This window comes from Coptis chinensis, chromosome 7 (assembly GCF_015680905.1).
Source record: "Coptis chinensis isolate HL-2020 chromosome 7, ASM1568090v1, whole genome shotgun sequence".
In the NCBI taxonomy this organism is placed as follows: domain Eukaryota; kingdom Viridiplantae; phylum Streptophyta; class Magnoliopsida; order Ranunculales; family Ranunculaceae; genus Coptis; species Coptis chinensis.
In genome coordinates this window covers 95507464-95526805 of record NC_141462.1, presented here as the reverse complement: position 1 = coordinate 95526805, position 19342 = coordinate 95507464, and the positions used below count along the sequence as shown (strand labels likewise).

The 19342-nt window shown below is 37.3% G+C and overlaps 1 protein-coding gene across 1 annotated transcript; it reads right to left on the bottom strand.

The window, feature by feature from the left end:
• Positions 1–15110: 15110 nt before the first annotated feature.
• On the bottom strand, positions 15111–19195 carry LOC147490232 (taxane 13-alpha-hydroxylase-like). Its single transcript, XM_086572794.1, has 4 exons — positions 18582–19195; positions 15854–16422; positions 15592–15779; positions 15111–15513 (listed from the first exon to the last, which is right to left on the bottom strand). Exons 1-4 carry the CDS (start codon positions 18947–18949, stop codon positions 15196–15198), a joined length of 1443 nt encoding a protein of 480 aa, XP_086428920.1. The 5' UTR covers positions 18950–19195; the 3' UTR covers positions 15111–15195.
• Between the last annotated feature and the right edge of the window lie 147 nt (positions 19196–19342).

Here is a 19342-nt window from a genome sequence, read left to right as displayed (position 1 = left end):
CACTGCAGTTTTTCTGGTGTAGAAACACTACGACCTGTCACTCTTATGTGCGCCTCGACAGATATCCAACCGTTGGATCTGTCTACAATTTTAATATGTCAGACTACAATGTGTCAGAAAACTATGGATTAAATTTGAGTGACATCCGTGTACGGAAAGATCTCCATCTGAACAGAATTAAAAGACTGCGCATACAACTTTTTTAGAATGGTGTTTACTGTTAACTGTTCATCTTCTTCACAAAACTCTATACAATTTATTAATGGCTTTAGCCTCCCAATATACAATCCATATGATCACACATAACAAACAACATATCCTATTTCTATGGAAATAATAAAAGAAAAAAATATAACTCACCTTATTAAGTCTACAAGATGTAAACAACTATGAATATCAATAGTGCGGTGAGCCTAATGCTTTGCATTCCCTTTTTCTCTTTTCTTCCTTTTCCCCTTCTTTTTATTGGAGGCTAGGGTTTTGATTTTGAATAATCATCTTTTTACAGAGAAAATTCGCAGGTCTTCTTTATTCCATATTTTAAGTCTGTTTAAGTTAACCTATGGGCCTCCAATGGGTCTAAAAACACCCAAGGTCCATACCTATATGAATGGGTACATTTTAACAATGTTTTCAAGCCCAAAATGATTATAAAATACCCACATAAGTTCTAACAAACAATTCAAATAAAAACATGAACTTTTTTAAAAATCAACAATAGCTAAACAAATTCTAGAATAAGCTAGTCTTTATAATATAATAGTTATTTTCAATCAAATAATTTAATTTATGTTGTTTAAAATTGGGGTTGTTATAGACAATGACTATGAAACCTTACCAAACACTATGAAGGTGGCTTGTGCATCAGGTTTGGCATTCTTGTGTGGCTCACTTTTACCATTGTTGTCAGTCGTGATTGCTACTGACATCAACAGAGTTCTAAAGCTTGTCATATTAAAACTTCGCTAATCATCTGTTGGAGTTCCTCCTGCGCTAGGTTTTGATCCAATGACCGTTGCTAGCTCCTCAATAGTAATGTAACCTAAAGAGCATATCAATTCATTGGAAATAATTCATAAATACCAAAAAAGAAGAGACAAATATAGTTGAATTCAGACGTACTTGCTTAATTAACACACTTCATGTTCTGCTCTTATGTTATAGGACAGTAGGGATCACTTTAATGCATTAAGATTATATTGCATACAATGTTCAAGGGAAGATTTATTTGTGTGTATCCATCATATAAGTAATTAATACAAACCAGACAGTTCACATAGAGTAATGAAACAAATAATTGCACAGTTTGAAGTTTAAACATAGGACACAGGAAGAACGTACTCACCATCTCCATCATTGTCAAACAAACAGAAGAAATCTCGAAGAAAAAAAAAAATTGATGCATGTACTGAAAAAACTTAAAACTTGCGGTTCCGATGAGTTTAAAGTCTTGAATTTAGAATTTAAGTTTTGAATTTAGAAGAGTTTGAAACTAAAACTGGTTCCAGAGGGAGATTCGAGGCAGTATTGGAAAATATTTGGAGGTCTACCGGTTTTTGAGAGTTTTAAGAGAGGTCACTTACGTGAAACTTTTAGAAGTTTTAACTTTTAAGAGAGGCGAGACTTTCGGTTTCTAAAGCCCTTTTCCACGTGGCTTCACTCTCTCATAGGATAGTGCCACCTAGGATAGAAATTATCCACGTCAGATATACTATGCTTTAATATAGAGAGAGGTGATATTAGAATTGCACTGGATCGAAAAACACAATTTTATTACAAGTGTTGGATGATTTATATTACCTTCTCGAACTCTTTCATAAACTTTACTATCTCTAGCTAACCTCCATATCATGACTGGCAATCATCAGTAAAATAAACGAAGTTATCCATTACTTCCATTTCTGTGAGAGGCTCTATGTATCATGACTGGCAATCATCAGTAAAACGAAGTTATCCATTACTTCCATTTCTGTGAGAGGCTCTTTGTTTTCATCTCTGAGTGCCAACAAGCATGGTATCACATCGCTTTTTGCGCTTATATTTCCCTTCACGAGATCCCCCTTTTTCTTCTTAATAATTGGCTAACAACTTACAATTCTTGCTCGTGCATCTAAGCCTTGTTGGAAGACTGTACCAGGAAAGGAAACTTTATAGGGATAGATGAAAAGGCCTTGAATACAATTGTGAAATCGCTCAACAGGGCCTCTTTGACTGTTTCGTCATGCATACCGTACCATAATATAGAACGGCGCATGAGACATCAAACATAATCTATTTTGTTAAATGGACGGCCATGACCACATCTTCTTCTTTAGTTTCCCTCGTTAAGCTAGTCATAACCATATCGTCCATATCTCTTACATGGCGCTGAGTACTCTGGTTTTAAAAACTTATCATTGCTTTTTTAACAAATATGTATCTGTTGGGGTTAATACCGATACCAATCAATCCCCACTACACAGATAATTTGTATTTGAATTCACTTCAATTCCAGACTAATTTTAAATATCAACTACAGCCTAGCTAATATGTCCAACTCTCTAAACAACTATTAACAACAGATAATAATGTAAAGAAGTAAAACGTATACCACAACACAAAGATATATCATGGTTCGGCCAATGGTGTCTACTTCCACAAGAGTTAATCCTTTTATAAAGTGGGAAGGAAGATTACAATCACTTCTTTTAGTCTCTCACCTTACTAGATCACTCCTCTCTCTTTACACACTTGTTTCTATGTAAATGTTATCTCTCAATCTTGATTGCTTTCAAGATTGGGTTTTCTCTCTCTTGTGTTGCCTTGGTTCGTGTGTTAGGTTTTGCCAAAAAACCCCAACATAGCAAACTCGCGGTTCTACAAAAATAGAATTATGCCGAAAATAGGCATGTATGCGGCGCGCCTCGACAAAACCAAAGTCAAAGCCTCAGTAGCGCCACCAAAACACCTTGTAAATTGTCCATGGGCGCTGCGTGTTCGCGAAAGCAAGACCAAACTAAGCACACGCGCGCTCAACCTTCTTCACACAAACTGAACTTATTTTCCTCCTCATGTGAGGGATAACTCCAACAATCTCCCACTCCCAAACAGTGAGAGGGGATATCTCCATGCAATTTCCAAATCAACAGGAAGAGTCTGCTACCATTCCAGCGGTAGCACAACAAACATCAAACTTAATTACCTTTTGGTAAGACTTTGGTCATGATATCCGACCCGCTCTTGTCGATATGGATCTTCTCAATACACAGATGCTTATCTTCGAGTACTTCTCTAATCCAATGACAACACATATATATGTGTTTGGATCTAGAATGAAAACTCGATTCTTGCTCAAATGGATGGCGCTCTGACTGTCACATATGACTACAAATTGTTTATGCTTTAGCCCTAGTTCATCGAAAAACCTTTTCATCCATAACATCTCTTTGCAACACTCAGTGGCTGCAATATACTCAGCTTTTGTAGTGGAGAGGGCAACACACTTTTGCAACTTAGATTGCCAAAAAACTGCTCCCCCTGCAAAAGTAACCAGATAACTAGAGGTGGACTTCATCGAGTCAACATCACCTGCCATGTCTGCATCAGTATAGCCTTCAAGTAAGGGCTTACTTCCACCAAAACACAAACACGATTTGGAAGTGCCCTTGAGATATCTCAATATCCACTTAACACCTTCCCAATGCTCATTATCCGGATTTGACAGAAATTTGCTTACAACACTAACGGCGAAAGCAATATCCGATCTTGTACACACCATTGCATACATCAAGCTGCCCACTGCGGATGCATAAGGAATCTTTTCCATCTTACTCTGTTCATGCTCACCCTTTGGACACATCTCTTTGGTCATGAGGAACTGGCCACCAAGCGGACAACTGACTGGCTTCGCTTGATCCATGTTGAATCTCTTCAACACCTTCTCAAAGTAGCTTTCTTGAGAAAGCCACAACTTCCCACTCTTTCTGTCACGAGTGATCTGCATCCCAAGTATCTGCTTTACTTGACCCAAATCCTTCATCTCAAAGGACTTATTCAAGTCTTTCTTCAGCTTGGATATCTTGTTGATGTTTGGGCCAACTATCAACATATCATCCACATACAACAAGAGCATAATGAAATCCCCGTCTGGAAATTTCTGAACAAACACACAATCATGATCGGAAACAGACTTCTTGTATCCTTGCTTCACCATAAAAGAATCAAACTTTATGTACCACTGTCTCGGTGCTTGCTTCAACCCATACAAACTCTTTATCAGCTTGCATACTAAGTGCTCCTTACCTTTGACCTCAAACCCCTCTGGCTGGTCCATATAGACATCTTTTTCAAGGTCTCCATGAAGAAAAGCTGTCTTAATATCTAGCTGCTCAACCTCTAGGTTCATACTTGTGGTCATACCTAATACCACCTGATAGAAGTCATCTTAACTATAGGAGAGAAAATCTTATCAAAGTCAATACATTTCCTTTGACCAAATCCTTTCACAACAAGGCGAACTTTGTGCCTTGGGTGTGGATTATTCTTCTCATTCTTGACTTTGTAGATCCACTTATTCTTGAGAATTTTTCTTCTTTTCGGTTTCTCAACTAACTCATAAGTGTGATTCTTATACAAAGAATCCATCTCATCATGCATGGCCTTCAACCACTTCTCTTTGTTTGTACCTTCAAGAGCCTCTTGATAGTACATAGGTTCTTCACCATCAGATAGTAGAACATACGTATGTGATGGATACCTAGTTGAAGCTTGTTTCTCTCTGTTTGACCTCCTTGCCCCATATGCTAGTGCCTCAGGAGGATGCAACTCTGCTTGCTCTGGTGGTGGTTCATGCACTTCATCTGCATCTTCTATATCAATAGGTTCTATCCCATCATGAGCAATATGATTCTCATCATGAGCTTCAAGCCCATGGTTCTCTGCATTCTAAAGCCTTCTACACGTTCCACAGTAGGAACTTCTGGTTCTGAATCAACAAGATAATTAGTGAAAGCTTGTAGCTTCTAACCCTCCTCGAAATCTGCTATGGTTTGGTCTTCTAAGAACATAACATCTCGACTTCAGATTGCCTTCTTGTTAATCGGATCATAGAGTTTGTGATAGGGTTATATACTAAAAGCATTACTTTTGTATTAACTCTAATTCTTTATATTTTGAATGAGAATCATACGGGCAAATGTTATACATATTATATATGTTATTAGTTATATACATGTGTCTAATACTTTATGTTGTAGATGATATGGTGTGAACACACAGAAGATCATATCATCATTACCTTATAAAGTATAAGTAATTGTTCACAACCTAGATAGATTTGGACAAACCATTGGTACGGTTGTAGTATAATCTGGTATTAGTCTATCTTGACTATAGGATTACACTAGTACACTTTGTGTGTATTGAACAAGACTAAGTGAGGTTGTTTCTCTTTATACTGACTATATAAGAGAACAAACGCCTCTGTTATTATGGATGCTTGTCCTTTTAATCCAGATATAATAACGGGCACTTATGTGCATTGCACATTGCTTTAAATCATCAATGAGTGAGATTCATTTGTGAATCAACAAACTTGATGGATTGGGTAATGACATTGTATGTAAGATGTGCTATTGATTATAGAAGGAATCCCTGACCCACAGGAACTCGGGTTAATGATGTCCCCTTGAGGAGCTCAAAAAGATTGTCATGTAAACCCTGCAGGTGGATTTATTCTGACATGACAATGAGGTTGAGTGGTACTACTCAAGGACATAAGAAGTTAATTAATGTAGTTGTCAGTAACTTGACTTAATCAACGGACATTCGATATCTTAAACACGGGGATATCAACGAGCATATAATATGGAGCCCATAAATGCTGACACGTAATTTGGGATTAGGGTGGTAGTGTAATAATGGCCTTTAGTGGAATAAGCCATTTGTTGACGGACTTAGGTCGTGTGTTCTGGGCGAACATGGAAAGCCCAAGCCCGTCAGGAGGCCCAACCCTAATTTCTCCTCATGGTCCCTGTTGTAGCCTATAAATAGAAACCTTTCTTCTTGGCTGAAATTAACTATTCAATGGATTGAAAAGATAGGCAAGGAAAGATAGATCCAAAATTGGATCTAGCTTTGTGAGAAAGAAGGGGGTTGGTAGATCGTTTCCCACACAACGTCCAATCTATTCTAAAGGAATACAACAGAAGATCAAGGGGTTGATTGTTGATTCGGATTCATAGCTATTGGATTCTTAGAGATATCAAGAAGTTGATCTAAATGTATGATTTTTTATCCAAAACCGTGAACCCCATTAATTCCGCTGCGCGTGGGTTTTTGCGGTTTGTAGAAATATTCATTCTGAAAATAGCGGTTCCTATAGTTTGTAGCCAAACTTCTCATCCCCATAACCCAGAAAAATGCATTACTTGGCTTTGTCGTCAAGCTTGGATCTTTTATCCTTCGAAATATGCACAAATGCCCTGCACCCAAATACCCTCAAGTATCCATAATCAACATCTCTGCCTGACCATACTCTCTCTAGATAATCACTATTCAGAGGCTTCGACGATGATAGGTTGATCACATGTATGGCTGTGCGCATTGCTTCTACCCAGTAACTTCTAGGTAGGTTAGAGTGAGACATCATGCATCTCATCCTCTCTACAATTGTATGATTCATCCTCTCGGCTATACCATTTTGCTGCGGAGTTTTGGGAACGGTCTGCTCATGACGAATCCCATGACTCTGGCAATACTCTTCAAATGGCCTAATATACTCACCCCTATTATATGAGCGAATACACTTCAAAAGCTTCCCTGTCTCTCTTTCCACCATGCTATGAAATTTCTCAAACACACCAAGTACTTCATCCTTGGTCTTCAAACTATATGCCCATACCTTTCTTGACGTATCATCAATGAAGGTCACGAAGTATAAAGCTCCCCTGTGGGACTTTACTTTTATAAGACCACATAAATCTGTGTGCACTAGTTCAAGGACGTTGTCCTTTCTGTGAGACAGGAATATTTGGAAAGACACCCTGTATTGCTTTCCTACCAAACAGTGAGTGCATTTATTTAAATGCGTACCTTTAATGTCTGGCAAGGCCTTTTGCTTGGTAAGAACTTTCATGCGTTTTTCGCCCATATGACATAGTCTCTTATGCCACAATTCGGATCGGAGGAAGCTTCTTTTTCTGCTGCATTTACTTCTGCTTTACACAAATTAGCATGTGTTTTGTAAAGAGAGCAAGTTTTCTTCCTTTTGGCTGCTACAATGGAACCTCTACTCAGTTTCCATATCTCGTTACCAAACGAGTTTACAAAGCCATCATCATTTAACCTCCCAGCGGAAATTAGGCTTAGCCGAATGTCAGGGACATGTCTTACATTCTTGAGTGTCAAGGTGTATCCGACATTGGTTTCTATGTGAGCATCCCCAATTCCTACAATCTTCGAGACTCCACTGTTACCCATCTTCACTTTACCATATTCACCACAGCTGTAGGTAATGAAGAATCCCATGTGCGGTGTAACGTGATAGGATGCTCCTGTATCTATCACCCACTCTGTACCCTGACATGAGGTACTAAGACAACACTCACCACAATCTGACATAATTCCCACTAGACCATCGTTGACTAGTGCAGTAGTATCTCTTCTTGAGTTTTCGTTCCTCTTTACCATGTCTTCATGTACACAGTTATTCTTCTCATCCCTCTTCAGTGTTTTGCACTCATACCTAAAGTGACCCTTGGTGGCACAGTAGTAACATTGCCTATCTGCCTTAGGAGTTCTAGCTTCACCACTAGATTTGCTTCTGTCATCACCTCTAGAATGAGATGGTTTTCTGCTTCTACCTCTCCCCCATTTCTTTGTGACAAGGATCTCTGAGTGAGAGGAGCTGCTTCTTGAACTCTTTCTAGTCTCCTCATTCAATAAAGATGCGGTAGCCATCTCCATGGAAATGATTCCATCCTTAGCTGATCTGTGTAGAGAAGCTGCTAACGTCTCCCAACTTTCGGGTAGAGAGCCTAATAGAAACAAAGCCTCAACTTCGTCTCCCATATTAATCTTCATCAAATGTAACTGATTGATGGTATTCTATACTTCATTAAGATGCTCAGACATTGAAGAATCTTCTTGGTACTTCGTGTTGGCAAACTTCTTAACGAGCAACACTTTGTTTCCGCTCGACTTCCTTTCATAGAGGTCTTCGAGTTTCTTCCACAAGACAAAAGTTGTAGTATCTTGGGATACATGGTGAAAGACACTGTCGTCAATCCACTGTCGAATGTACCCAATTGCTTTTCTGTCAAGCTTGCTCCACTCAGCCGCAGTAATAGATTCCGGTTTTTCTCCTCCATTCTCAATGGGTTGTGTCAAGTCCTTGCAATAGAGTAAGTCTTCCATCTTGGCTTTCCAAATAGTATAGTTCTTTCTATTCAGACTCGTCATGCGAGTGTTCACAAAATGGTCCATCTCTACAAGTTATTTAAACTCAAATCTTCTTTCAGAAATTTTGTCAAACACCTTCCGACCAAGATTTGGATAACACCTTAAGTTAATCTAACCAATGCTCTGATACCACTTCTTGGGGTTAATACCGATACCAATCGATCCCCATTACATAGATAACTTATATTTGAACTCACTTCAACACCAGACAAATTCTAAATATCAACTACAACCTAGCTAACATGCCCAACTCTCTAAACAACTATTAACAACAGATAATAATGTAAAGAGTAAAACACATACCACAACACAAAGATATACCGTGGTTCGGCCAATGGTGCATACTTCCACAAGAGCTAATCCTTTTATAAAATGGGAAGGAATATTACAATCACTCCTTTCAGTCCACTACAACAAATAGGCTATTTAGCGACAAAACTTTTAGTGACAATAAAAAAATGTGGCTAATGATCATCTTTGGCGACGTTTGTAACGTCACAATTTCTCTAGTGTCGCACCATTTGATGATAAATTTTTGGCTACGCTTTTATGTTGTTTGAAAGCCTTGTTCAAAAATTTTGGAAATTTTATAAATCAGAAAAAATTATTTGGCTTAATTTAAAGGACTGTTGGAAAAACATTTTACCAATAACGACGTATTTAAGCGTCGGTGATGATAGAGTATCCCAACGTTGAAAAAAAAACGTAGCTTGAAATTACTCTTTTGGCGGCATTTTCATTGTAGCCAATGGTTTGGCATAAATAGAAATTAAAAATCTATATATGGCTTAATTTATACCAATTTGAATTTGTGATTTGACCGAGTCAAAATTATTGTTTCGAAAAATTTCAGGCTCAAATTTTTTGGTTATCTCACGCCCATCCAATTAAAAAGAAAAGGAAAAAAGGGAAAAAAAAAAAAAAAACTAGCTACTACTCAAGACTCACGCACTCTCTCTCCCAATCGAATCGCCATTCTTCTCGCCTCCACCACCGCTATTAAATCACTTCAACCAATGTGAATAACCCTCCCCATCGGATTGAGAACCGTTTCAGAGAAAGGTACACTCTCCATCACTCTATTCTCTCTTTAGGGTTTTAAATTTGATTTTTGGGGTTTCTAGGTCGATTAGCAAATGAAATTCATTCTAGGGGTTTACTTAATTCGGGGCCGCATGTTTTGTTTTTCTACTATTTTTTTTAGTCATGGGTTTCTCACAATTTTCTTATAGAAATTGTTGCTTTGCAAAGGTTTCTTCTCTCCTCTCTCTCAAAATGATAAGAGATCCCGTCTTTAACCTCAAGGCTATTGAGGAAGCCAAGATAGAGATCTATGATATTTTATCCGAGCTAGTCCGCTTGTCAAGAGTGTAATGTGTCTCGGCGCGATGATTTTTCATTAACCGACTTTGTTGGTTGTTTTGTTTGATTTGTTTTTATTCAGATCATCCGAAGTTCCTCTGCACTCTTTCTCCTCCAATAATATATGATAAGTGACGCCTAAGTAGTGCCAACCTCTTAGGTCCCCTCGAAGGAAAAGTTCTCTTTTTCTTGGTATGTTATCATTGTAGTTTACTTCTTTTTGAGCTCTACACGAAGCAAGTTTTTTCTCCTACATTACCAACCCAAAAGACCAAAACATATCTTTTAAAATGTTAATGTGATCGCTCAATTCTATCACAATGGATCTTGTACATTTAAAAAATCTCTGAGAAGACTATATTTATCCTCATATTGTGTGTGTGTGCCCTCAAGCAAACTGAAAATTTGGATTCCTGTTTCCTTTTTGTTTGTTTCTCCGAGCTTTTATTTGTCTTCCGAGGGAAAGGGGAAGGCCTGCAAAGTTGAAAGGAATGGCCTCAATGATAATTGGGATGATGCGTATGGTACTACGAAGAAGTTTCTCCTCAAATCTCTTCTTTGTAATAATGTAATATCATTGTTTAGTTCACTCACAGTTGGCCTCAATTTCTCAAGTGGCTTCTCTTCACCGCTTTTGCATTGATTGATTAGAGCCTCCCGATTATTTTGTGCATTTTGCCTTTTCTTGTGCATTCTTTGTAAGTTTCTTCTCGATCATCTTTCCTTGATGGGGGTATTTACAATATGTACTCACAGGCTATTGATTTGGAGAAGTACTTGATAGCAGATATGAGGTTATTGCAGCTCATGGTAAAGGCGTTTTTCAATCAGAAGTTCGTGCAAAAGATCTTAGGGGCCGGAAGGGTGAACTCAAGAAGTAGCAATAAAGATTATCCGTAATAATGACATTGTGAGTTACCTCTCTCTCTCTCTCTCTCAGTATTCCTCATTTTATTTTCATTATTTATCCCCTTCTCGGTCACATAAAAAATTAACTTTTGTGCTAACATAAAGGTACAAGGCCGATTGGAAGAGCCGGTCATACTAAAGAAGCTAGCCGGTGCAGATCCCGAGGACAAACGCGTCATTGTGTTCGCTTTTATTTCAAGTTTCAAGTATCGTAATCATCTTTGTTTAGTCTTTGAATCTCTTCATATGAATCTTCGTGAGGTTCTCAAAAAGTTTGGTCGTAATATTGCCCTTAAGTTGATGGCCTTTGGAGAGCTTATGCAAAGCAACTTTTATTGCATTGAAGCATCTTAGAAACTTGGTGCTCTGACCGCGGATATAAAGCCGGACAATATGCTGGTAGACTTTCACCTTTCTTTGTATTGTTTCATAGGTGCTTGCATATTGTTGCAAATTTTGCAATCGGGCTTCTCACTATTTTTTTTATTTAAACAGTTAACGAGGCAAAAAAATGTCTTTGAAACTCGCGGACTTTGGTTGGAAATGCTATGTTTGCCGGGAAAGAATGAGATAACACCCTATCTCGCGGAGCCGATTTTATAGGGCCTCTGAAATAAGTATGTCCCACTCTTTTTGTTTACATCTTTATAAAATATATATGTCTTACTTGAATTGATTTTTCGCTACTCAAAATTTTATGTGCTTTTAATTAAATCACCGTACTTGTGTTTTTGTTACCACAAAGTGCTTGGCTTGACTTATGATCATCCCATGGATATTTGGTCCGTTGGTTGCCGCCTATATGAGCTCTATTCAGGGAAGGTCTTATTTCCCGGCCATCAAACAATGACATACTTCGCCTCCAAATGGAGTTAAAGGGTCCTTTTCCAAAGAAGATGCTCTGAAGGTCAGTTTCTTTGTTTCATGAAGTTTAGTAAGTCAGCCTTTGTGTTGTTTGGAGCTTTTAGGATAACATATCTTGTAGAGAGTTTAAGTGACAGTTTTTTAGTGCCAAGCACTATCCGCTTGTTGGAATCGAGTAAGAGTTGGTTGGTTTAAGCTTTAAACATTAATTTCGCTCATGAATCACATTGTCCGAGTTTTGTATCACTTGTTTGCATTTAGTTGTTCTAACAGGAGTTTGTAGACTTAAGTTTTGCATTTAATGGGGAGTTTGTTGGTTTGAAACGATCAAAGTATTTTCTTAGTGATGTTATAGACTTAAAAGGACTTGAATGGTAAGGGGTACACAAGGTCATTGTGTGTGTTTGGCAACGGCTTTTCGGTTCCACCAATGTTGTCTCTTCTCTCATTGAACTCTTTCACCCTTTATCGCTACTACTATCCCCGCTTATTATTGTTAATCTGAACTAGGACATTGATAACTTATTTGGATACGCCTTAAACTTAACATAATTGTTAATCGCTCATCGGATTTTAATTTTGATAACGTGATGAATTTATTATATTTTTTGGGTTCCCATTTTTTGGTGGTCTAATGGATAATATGTTTGTGTGCAGATAATTTTACGCTAAAAAGATAAGTGGTTTGGTACTATTCTTTGTGAAGAAATGGCAGTTTGGAATTGCAAGAGGCCCGAGATGAATCTAAATGCTATTGTATCTCACTTTTTGTGAAGACGAAGTTCATTCGAAAGCTACTCGAAGGATGCTTAGAAATGTTTTTGTTTAACCTAACACTTTTATTAAGACAAAGTTCAAAAAATTTATGAAAGGGGATGATGTAACTCTATTTTGTTTCTAATGTAGTAAATTGACTCATTTTTATTTACTGTTTATTACATATTATTAAATAATTGATGTTATGGCTTTTTTTTTAGGTTTATTTGTTGAATGGTAAGGGGGGAGGGGAATAATCTGTGTACAACTAATGGTGCACAATTGGCAATGATATGATACTCCAGCGAAGATCAGAATGTTGCTTATAATATTAATTTTTTAAATCCGTTAAATTTTTGTCGACAATAGAAACGTTGCTAAAAACACACAAAATTTAAATATTTTAGATCTTTAATGACGATAGAATTGTCGCAATAAAAACAAAGTTTCAAATCACTAATATCTCTAGTGACACTAAAATCGTCACTAATAACATCTTTTAATTTAAATTTTTGGACTTCTAGCAATGATTAAAACGTCGTTAATAACGCTAAAATTTTCAAATTTTGTTGATTTTTATCGACGATAAAAGCGTTGCTAGTAAGGCCTAATTACCGACGATTTTGAAAATGTTGCAAAAAGTTTATCTTTTGTGATGATCTTGCATTGAGAATGTGAAAATGGGTTAGCGACAAAATTAGATAAACGGCGACAATAAGAATCGTCGTTGAAGATCTCATATTTGGCGACGTTAAATAATCGTCGCTCTATATCTTTGCCGACTATATCATTAGCGACGATGACACGACACTCCAAAAAGCGTCGTCAAATCTTATTAGCGACGTTTCTACAATTTTCAACGACATTTTTTTTTGTCGCCAAAAGCCCTGTTTCTTGTAGTGGTCTCTCACCTTACTAGATTACTCCTCTCTCTTTACAGGCTTGTTTCTCTGTAAAGGTTATCTCTCAATCTTAATTGCTTTCAAGATTGGGTTTTCTCTCTCTTGTGGTTCCTTGGTTTGTGTGTTAGGTTTTGCCAAAAAACCCCAACATATATTGCAAACTCACGGTTCCACAAAAATAGAATTCTGCCGAAAATAGGCATGGGTGTGGGCGCGCTTTCGGCAAGGCCAAAGTCGAGCGCGCGCGCCCTCAAAACACTGTAAGTTGTCCAGGCATGGGCACGTGCGCACGTTGAGCAAGACCAAACTGAGCGCGCACACGCTCAGCCTTCTTCAAGCAGACTGAACTTCTTTTCCTCCTCATGTGAGGGATAACTCCAACAGTATCTGCATCACAAAAATTTGGAGCATCAACACCCAAAACAAGTCATATACCTTGTTACTTACATATCACCCTTTCTTAATTTGTTGAAAGAATTGAGTAACTATCAGTGTTACTCTCCGTTTTCAAAAATATTAGGGATATCTCTCCATTTGTAAGATCTGTTGGGGAAAACGATACCAATCGATCCCCACTAAAATAGCTTGCACTTAGACAATCTACTACTCTAAACAAAAATCTAATCTTTTACTACAACCAACAATCACAATTCTAATATATGAATATAACTATCACAAACAAACAATAAAAATATAAAACAAGTAAAACATACCACAACATAAAGATGTACCATGGTTCGGTCAATGATGTCTATTTCCACAAGAGCTAATCTTTTTATAAATATGGGAATGAAGATTACAATCACTCCTCTCAAGTCTCTCCACCTTACTAGATCACTCATCTCTCGCTCTTTACAAGCTTTTCTATTTGCAAGAGTTTTATCTCAATTTGGATTGCTCTCAAAATTGGGTTTCTATTCAAGACTTGGTTTTCCAAAACCTAATTTCTATTTTTATAGTAAACTGCAATTTCGCGATTACTGTAGAAAAATAGAAACTAACAAGTTTAGGCATTAGTGCGGGCGCGCTCTCGGCAAGGCCAATTCGAGCGTGTGCGCCCTCTTATTTTTCCAGCTTAAAAGTTCAGTAATTTTGTTTCGTGAGAGGCTGAAAAAAAAAATTATCTTCTTTTTCATAGCAAGGGCGCGCCTTGAGCAAGGCCAATCTGAACGTGTGCGTGCTCAGACTTATTCACACGTGAACAACACCAATTTCTCTCCTCTTCCTCATCTTCATATGAGGGATAACTCCAACAAGATCTAACAGTAATGCTTCTTCATATAAAAAAAAACTTAATTGTAACCGTTGGATCTTGCAACCCGGGAGAGGGGGTTATCACTAATATTTTGAAAAAATGGGGGCGGGGGTGGTTATCCCTAACTAACCCTTGAAATGTACCAATTATCCAAGACTCATACCTTGTCTTTGGGAGCTCAAAGAGTACGTTGATGTTTTCCAATCCAGAAATTGATACTCTTTGGTTGCGTTGCAGCAACTACATCAAAATCCTAAGATAGTGATGTCTAGAAAGTAGGAGATCGAATGATAGGATTGCTAGATTGACTCACCTTCCATTGAGTACAATAGGTGGCTGCCTCTGCTTAGGCTTTTCAGAACGTTGGTTTTTTTAGGACTGATTATCTTAACAATGATTGCTTGGTCTCGGCAGAAGTTATCGTACCATCAACAGGCGGTGCTGGCCTACTATGGAAATATTTATTAAACAACAAAACTTAGTTAATCTCTTATTCCGTCTTCTAATTTTATGTTTTTACCGATTTTAGTTCCAAGCGTTAGAATATTAGATCTCTCTGTGAATGGTATTACGCGACTTTGAAAGAGGGAAAATGAGGGGAGATAGTTTAATAACAAATGACATATCCAAATAATTAATTAACACGTCCAAATAAATGAATGAACACGTCAAAACAAATGAAAATGCATAAACATGTAGTAGCTGAGGTCACATGTTTGGTGATGGAACTATGGGTTTGAGCTTGATTGGAAGACCCTTGGATGGATATGGAATTGGTCGACGAGTGATCTTTTCATCTGGATACACTAGAGACCATTCGAACTTGGTTACCAAGTGATGGATTATAGTTAAGATCTCAACTCTGGCGTATTCATTCCCAATGCACATGTGAGTCCCTGCTCCAAAAGGAATGTATGTATAGGGAGGGATAGGTTTCGGCGGCGATTCAAAACGATCTGGGTCAAATGTGGTCGGATCCTCGAAGACGGTCTTGTCCATATGAGTGGTACAAGCAGCTACAAGCACCTGGTGAATCCATTTTCATTAATCATTACTATTAGTAAGAATATACTGTTACAAGAGAAATAAATAAATAAAATCTACCTGCCATCCTTTGGGGATATTATATCCTGCAAAACTGATGTCCTTGACCACCTTTCTAAAGGTTCCAATCAGTGCACTGACCCTCATCAACTCTTGTGCAACTCTCCAGGTATACCTCATCTTTTGTATTTCACTCCATGAAAGCTTTTCTTCTCCTCTCTGTCTCTCGCTTAGGATTCCCATTTGCTCTACATCAAAACATACACTTGTAAGACAACTAACTTAACATGAAAGAGTTTACAGAGGAACTGATTTTTCTTACCTTCTAGAACTTTATCATAGATCTTCCTATCTTTGGCCAACTTCCAGATCATTAAGCTAGCGAGGATCGTAGTTGTATCATGACTGGCTATTATGAGAGTAATGAGACTATCCATAACTTCCATTATTTTGAGAGGCTCTTCATTTTCATCTCTAAGTGCCACCAAGGAAGAAATGACATCGTTTTTCGGGCTTATAATTCCATTTCTCAGATCCTCCTTTTTCTTCTCAAAAATTGGTAACATTATATCAATAATTCTTGCTCGTGCATCTAAGCCTCGTTTCCAGAGTGTACCAGGAAATTTTATAGGGATAGACCAAAATGCTTTGAATGTGATTGCGAAATTGCTCAACAATGCCTCTTTAATTGGTTGTTTCTCTATACCAAATAGTACTTTGCATGAGACATCAAATGTGATGTTTCTCATTAATTCCTCTCCCATAACAATGTCTTTATCTTCAGTTTCTCTTTTTAGGCTAGTCATAACCAACTCGTCCATATCTTTTACATGGTGCTGAAGACTTTCTGGTTTTAAGAAGCTTACCATTGCTGCCTTAATAAGCATGTATCTGCACCAATGAAACGTACAACAACGTCAATGCAAAAACAAATTCTTTAAACACGACCCCATTTGATTTAGTGGTAGCCTAATTGCAGGGGCGGATGCAGGATTCTCCATCAGGGGGCTACTAGCTAGCACTAATTCGCACCATAGTACAAAATATCCTGATATATCGTGATATTTGGGGATATCTATCCAGATTTCAAAGAAAGATATATAAATATCAAAAAATAATATGTTCGTCAAAGATATATACTGGTACAACTATCGGTGATATTTCGATGATATTTGTGATATTTTGGGATATTTGAAGATATTTGGCGATATTTTGTGTATATAACAATTTTATTTAATATTTACCATTATATTTCAAATAAATATAAATAATGTATCATGATATATCAAGAAATATCTACAATATCCACGATATTTATCGATATTTTGAATATATCCACGATATTTGCATGTGAAACAATGTCAAATATCTCTAAAGAGAGATATATCTACGATACATATCCAGAAATTAAATATCGATAAATACTCTTATCCTGATATTTTGTACTATGATTCACACTAGTATTTCTTTTTTTTTTATTTCTTTTGGAGTATAAATTATGAACAGTTACCACTATAAAAAAATAATTGAGCAAAGTTAGGGGGGGCTACAGCCCGGGTCAGCCAACTCCTAGATCCGTCTAGGGATGTCCAAACGGGTATCTAACCCGACCCGAACATGATTTTTTGGGTTTCGAATGGGTATCGGGTTACTCGAATTTGGACCGGTTTTCAGTGGGTCAGGTTCGAAGTCGGGTATTTTGTTGAGAAGTGTGACCAAATCCTACCCTAACCCTATATTTCAGGTACCCATCGGGATCGAATTCGGGTTTCGGGTAGGATAAAGCCCGATATAAATGAAGAAAGAAGACAATAAGAAACTTTATTTGAAATATATATCTACATTTTATTTCTTCTTCGGCTATCCACCAATCCTTCAAACAAAATAAAATTTCTAATGAACTTGAAAGTAATTATCACCTATACTCGAACATAATTATTTGATATGATTTAAAAATAGATGGACTCAGAATGAACTATAGACACATGATCATGTGCAATTACTGAAAAAATTGGAAATCCCGACATAAATTTTTTCATAATCCAATATATTAAATAACTCATCATTGTAAACATGAATGAGATCATAATCCAAATATTTATCTAACCCATTCTTTTATATGAGATTAGTAGTATGCAATTGAAACCGGATTTGGGGTTTGATTTCGACCCAGGTTCGATTTCGGGTTTTTTATCCCTTCTAACGGGTTTAGGGCTAAATTATCGGGTTGGGCTCGGGTCGGTCCGGGTTTAGAGAGTGTGACCAAACCCTATCCTATGTATTTCGGTTTGGGTTTGGGTTTGGGTTCGGATTTTGTCGAGTTCGGACAGGGTTCGATGCGGGTATTTTGGGCGGGTTTCGGGGAAGATGGACATCCCTAGATCCACATCCGGCCATGTCTAATTGGCTGTCTACTTGAGTGGTGATGGGATCAGGTCATGGTGGGTGAAGAAAAAACCCAAAAATAAGTTCTTTGAGCGCTGGCCAAATTATATGGCTTATTCTTTGTAAATCGAGAGGGTTCCAGGGGCATTGAAGGTGGACATGTAAACAAACTTGTGATAATATGATCCTAAGCGAATTTACAAATTGTAGATTAAATTCATATTTTGTGACGTTGATCTTCCAACTATATAAATTGTAGATTAAAAATTGGGTTAACGAGTATTACCTCCACTAGATGAGCCAATTAGGATTTCCTCCCTACAAAATGAAAAATTAGGGTCTCGTCTCCAAAAAAAAAAAAAAATGTCAAATTGGGTTTAAATCCTCCAGTTGGGAGGAGGTTAGGCAGAGTTTCAAAGTTAAAACTTTTGGAGGACGTAGAAAAGCCTTACCCCACTAAAAACATCTAGATAACTGGGGCTATATTTGGCGTTGTTAGATATTTTGGATTGAACTTATTTTTTTCCGAAAGATGTTTTATGTACTTGAGAGTTGGGACTTGGGAGACAAATCTAAACTTTCTAAGCAGCGTTACATGTCCTCGGAACTTTTCTCCTATTTATAATAAACTTTATTCCCAAGAGATGCATAAAAGAAAATCATACCTAGTCTTTGGGAGCCGAAAGAGTTGATACTCTCCACAAATTTCAGAAATACTCTTTGGATACTTCGTAGCAACTACATCAGGATCAGAACCCAGTATGAACTTGTTACCAGCCTGCCCAGTGACAATCAAAGTTTTACAACCAATCAGAGAGGTCTTGAACACTGGACCATATTTGCTCACCCTTTCTTGTATCCATTCCTCCCCACGGTCCTGGTATAGTGCTACAAGGAAGCTTATATTTTCACCAATTAGAGGGAACCCAAAAGATCCATTAGGCAATTTTTTTCCTTTGCAATCCTTCTTAAAAAAATAATATAGAAACAAACTTGAAACAATGGTGACTACAACACATGAGTAAATATCCATGAATAATACTGTTTTCAAGATGACTGATACTTTGATCCCGCTAAATATTGCAATGGCGAGGTTAGGGAGTGAAACGCAATTTTGTTGAAATTGAAGTTTGTGGTTTAATCTAAAAGAGAATTACCAAGGACTAGAGGAGCGAACCGCATTTTTGAATGTGCCAATACACTTAAAAACTACAATCATTTTTATGCTTTAAAACACTCCATAATTATAGTCCATTGTCCAAAACATCATTTTATTTCCAATTTTGGATTCTCTTATAAATCTTTCCCAACAAATCCAGTAACCAAATTAATTAAGGAGATTTCCAATAATTTTAAATTGATTCAATCTACCTGAAATTTCCTCTTTTGTCTTAGTACTGAAATATAGTTTGAGACAAACTTTCTC

Coding starts and splice junctions, on each gene's coding strand:
- LOC147490232 (XM_086572794.1), bottom strand. CDS start 18,949: ATGGATATTTACTCATGTGTTGTAGTCACCATTGTTTCAAGTTTGTTT. Junction 15,780..15,853: donor CTATGATAAAGTTCTAGAAG/GTAAGAAAAATC, acceptor GTTTTGATGTAG/AGCAAATGGGAATCCTAAGC. Junction 15,514..15,591: donor ATATCCCCAAAGGATGGCAG/GTAGATTTTATT, acceptor TGGATTCACCAG/GTGCTTGTAGCTGCTTGTAC.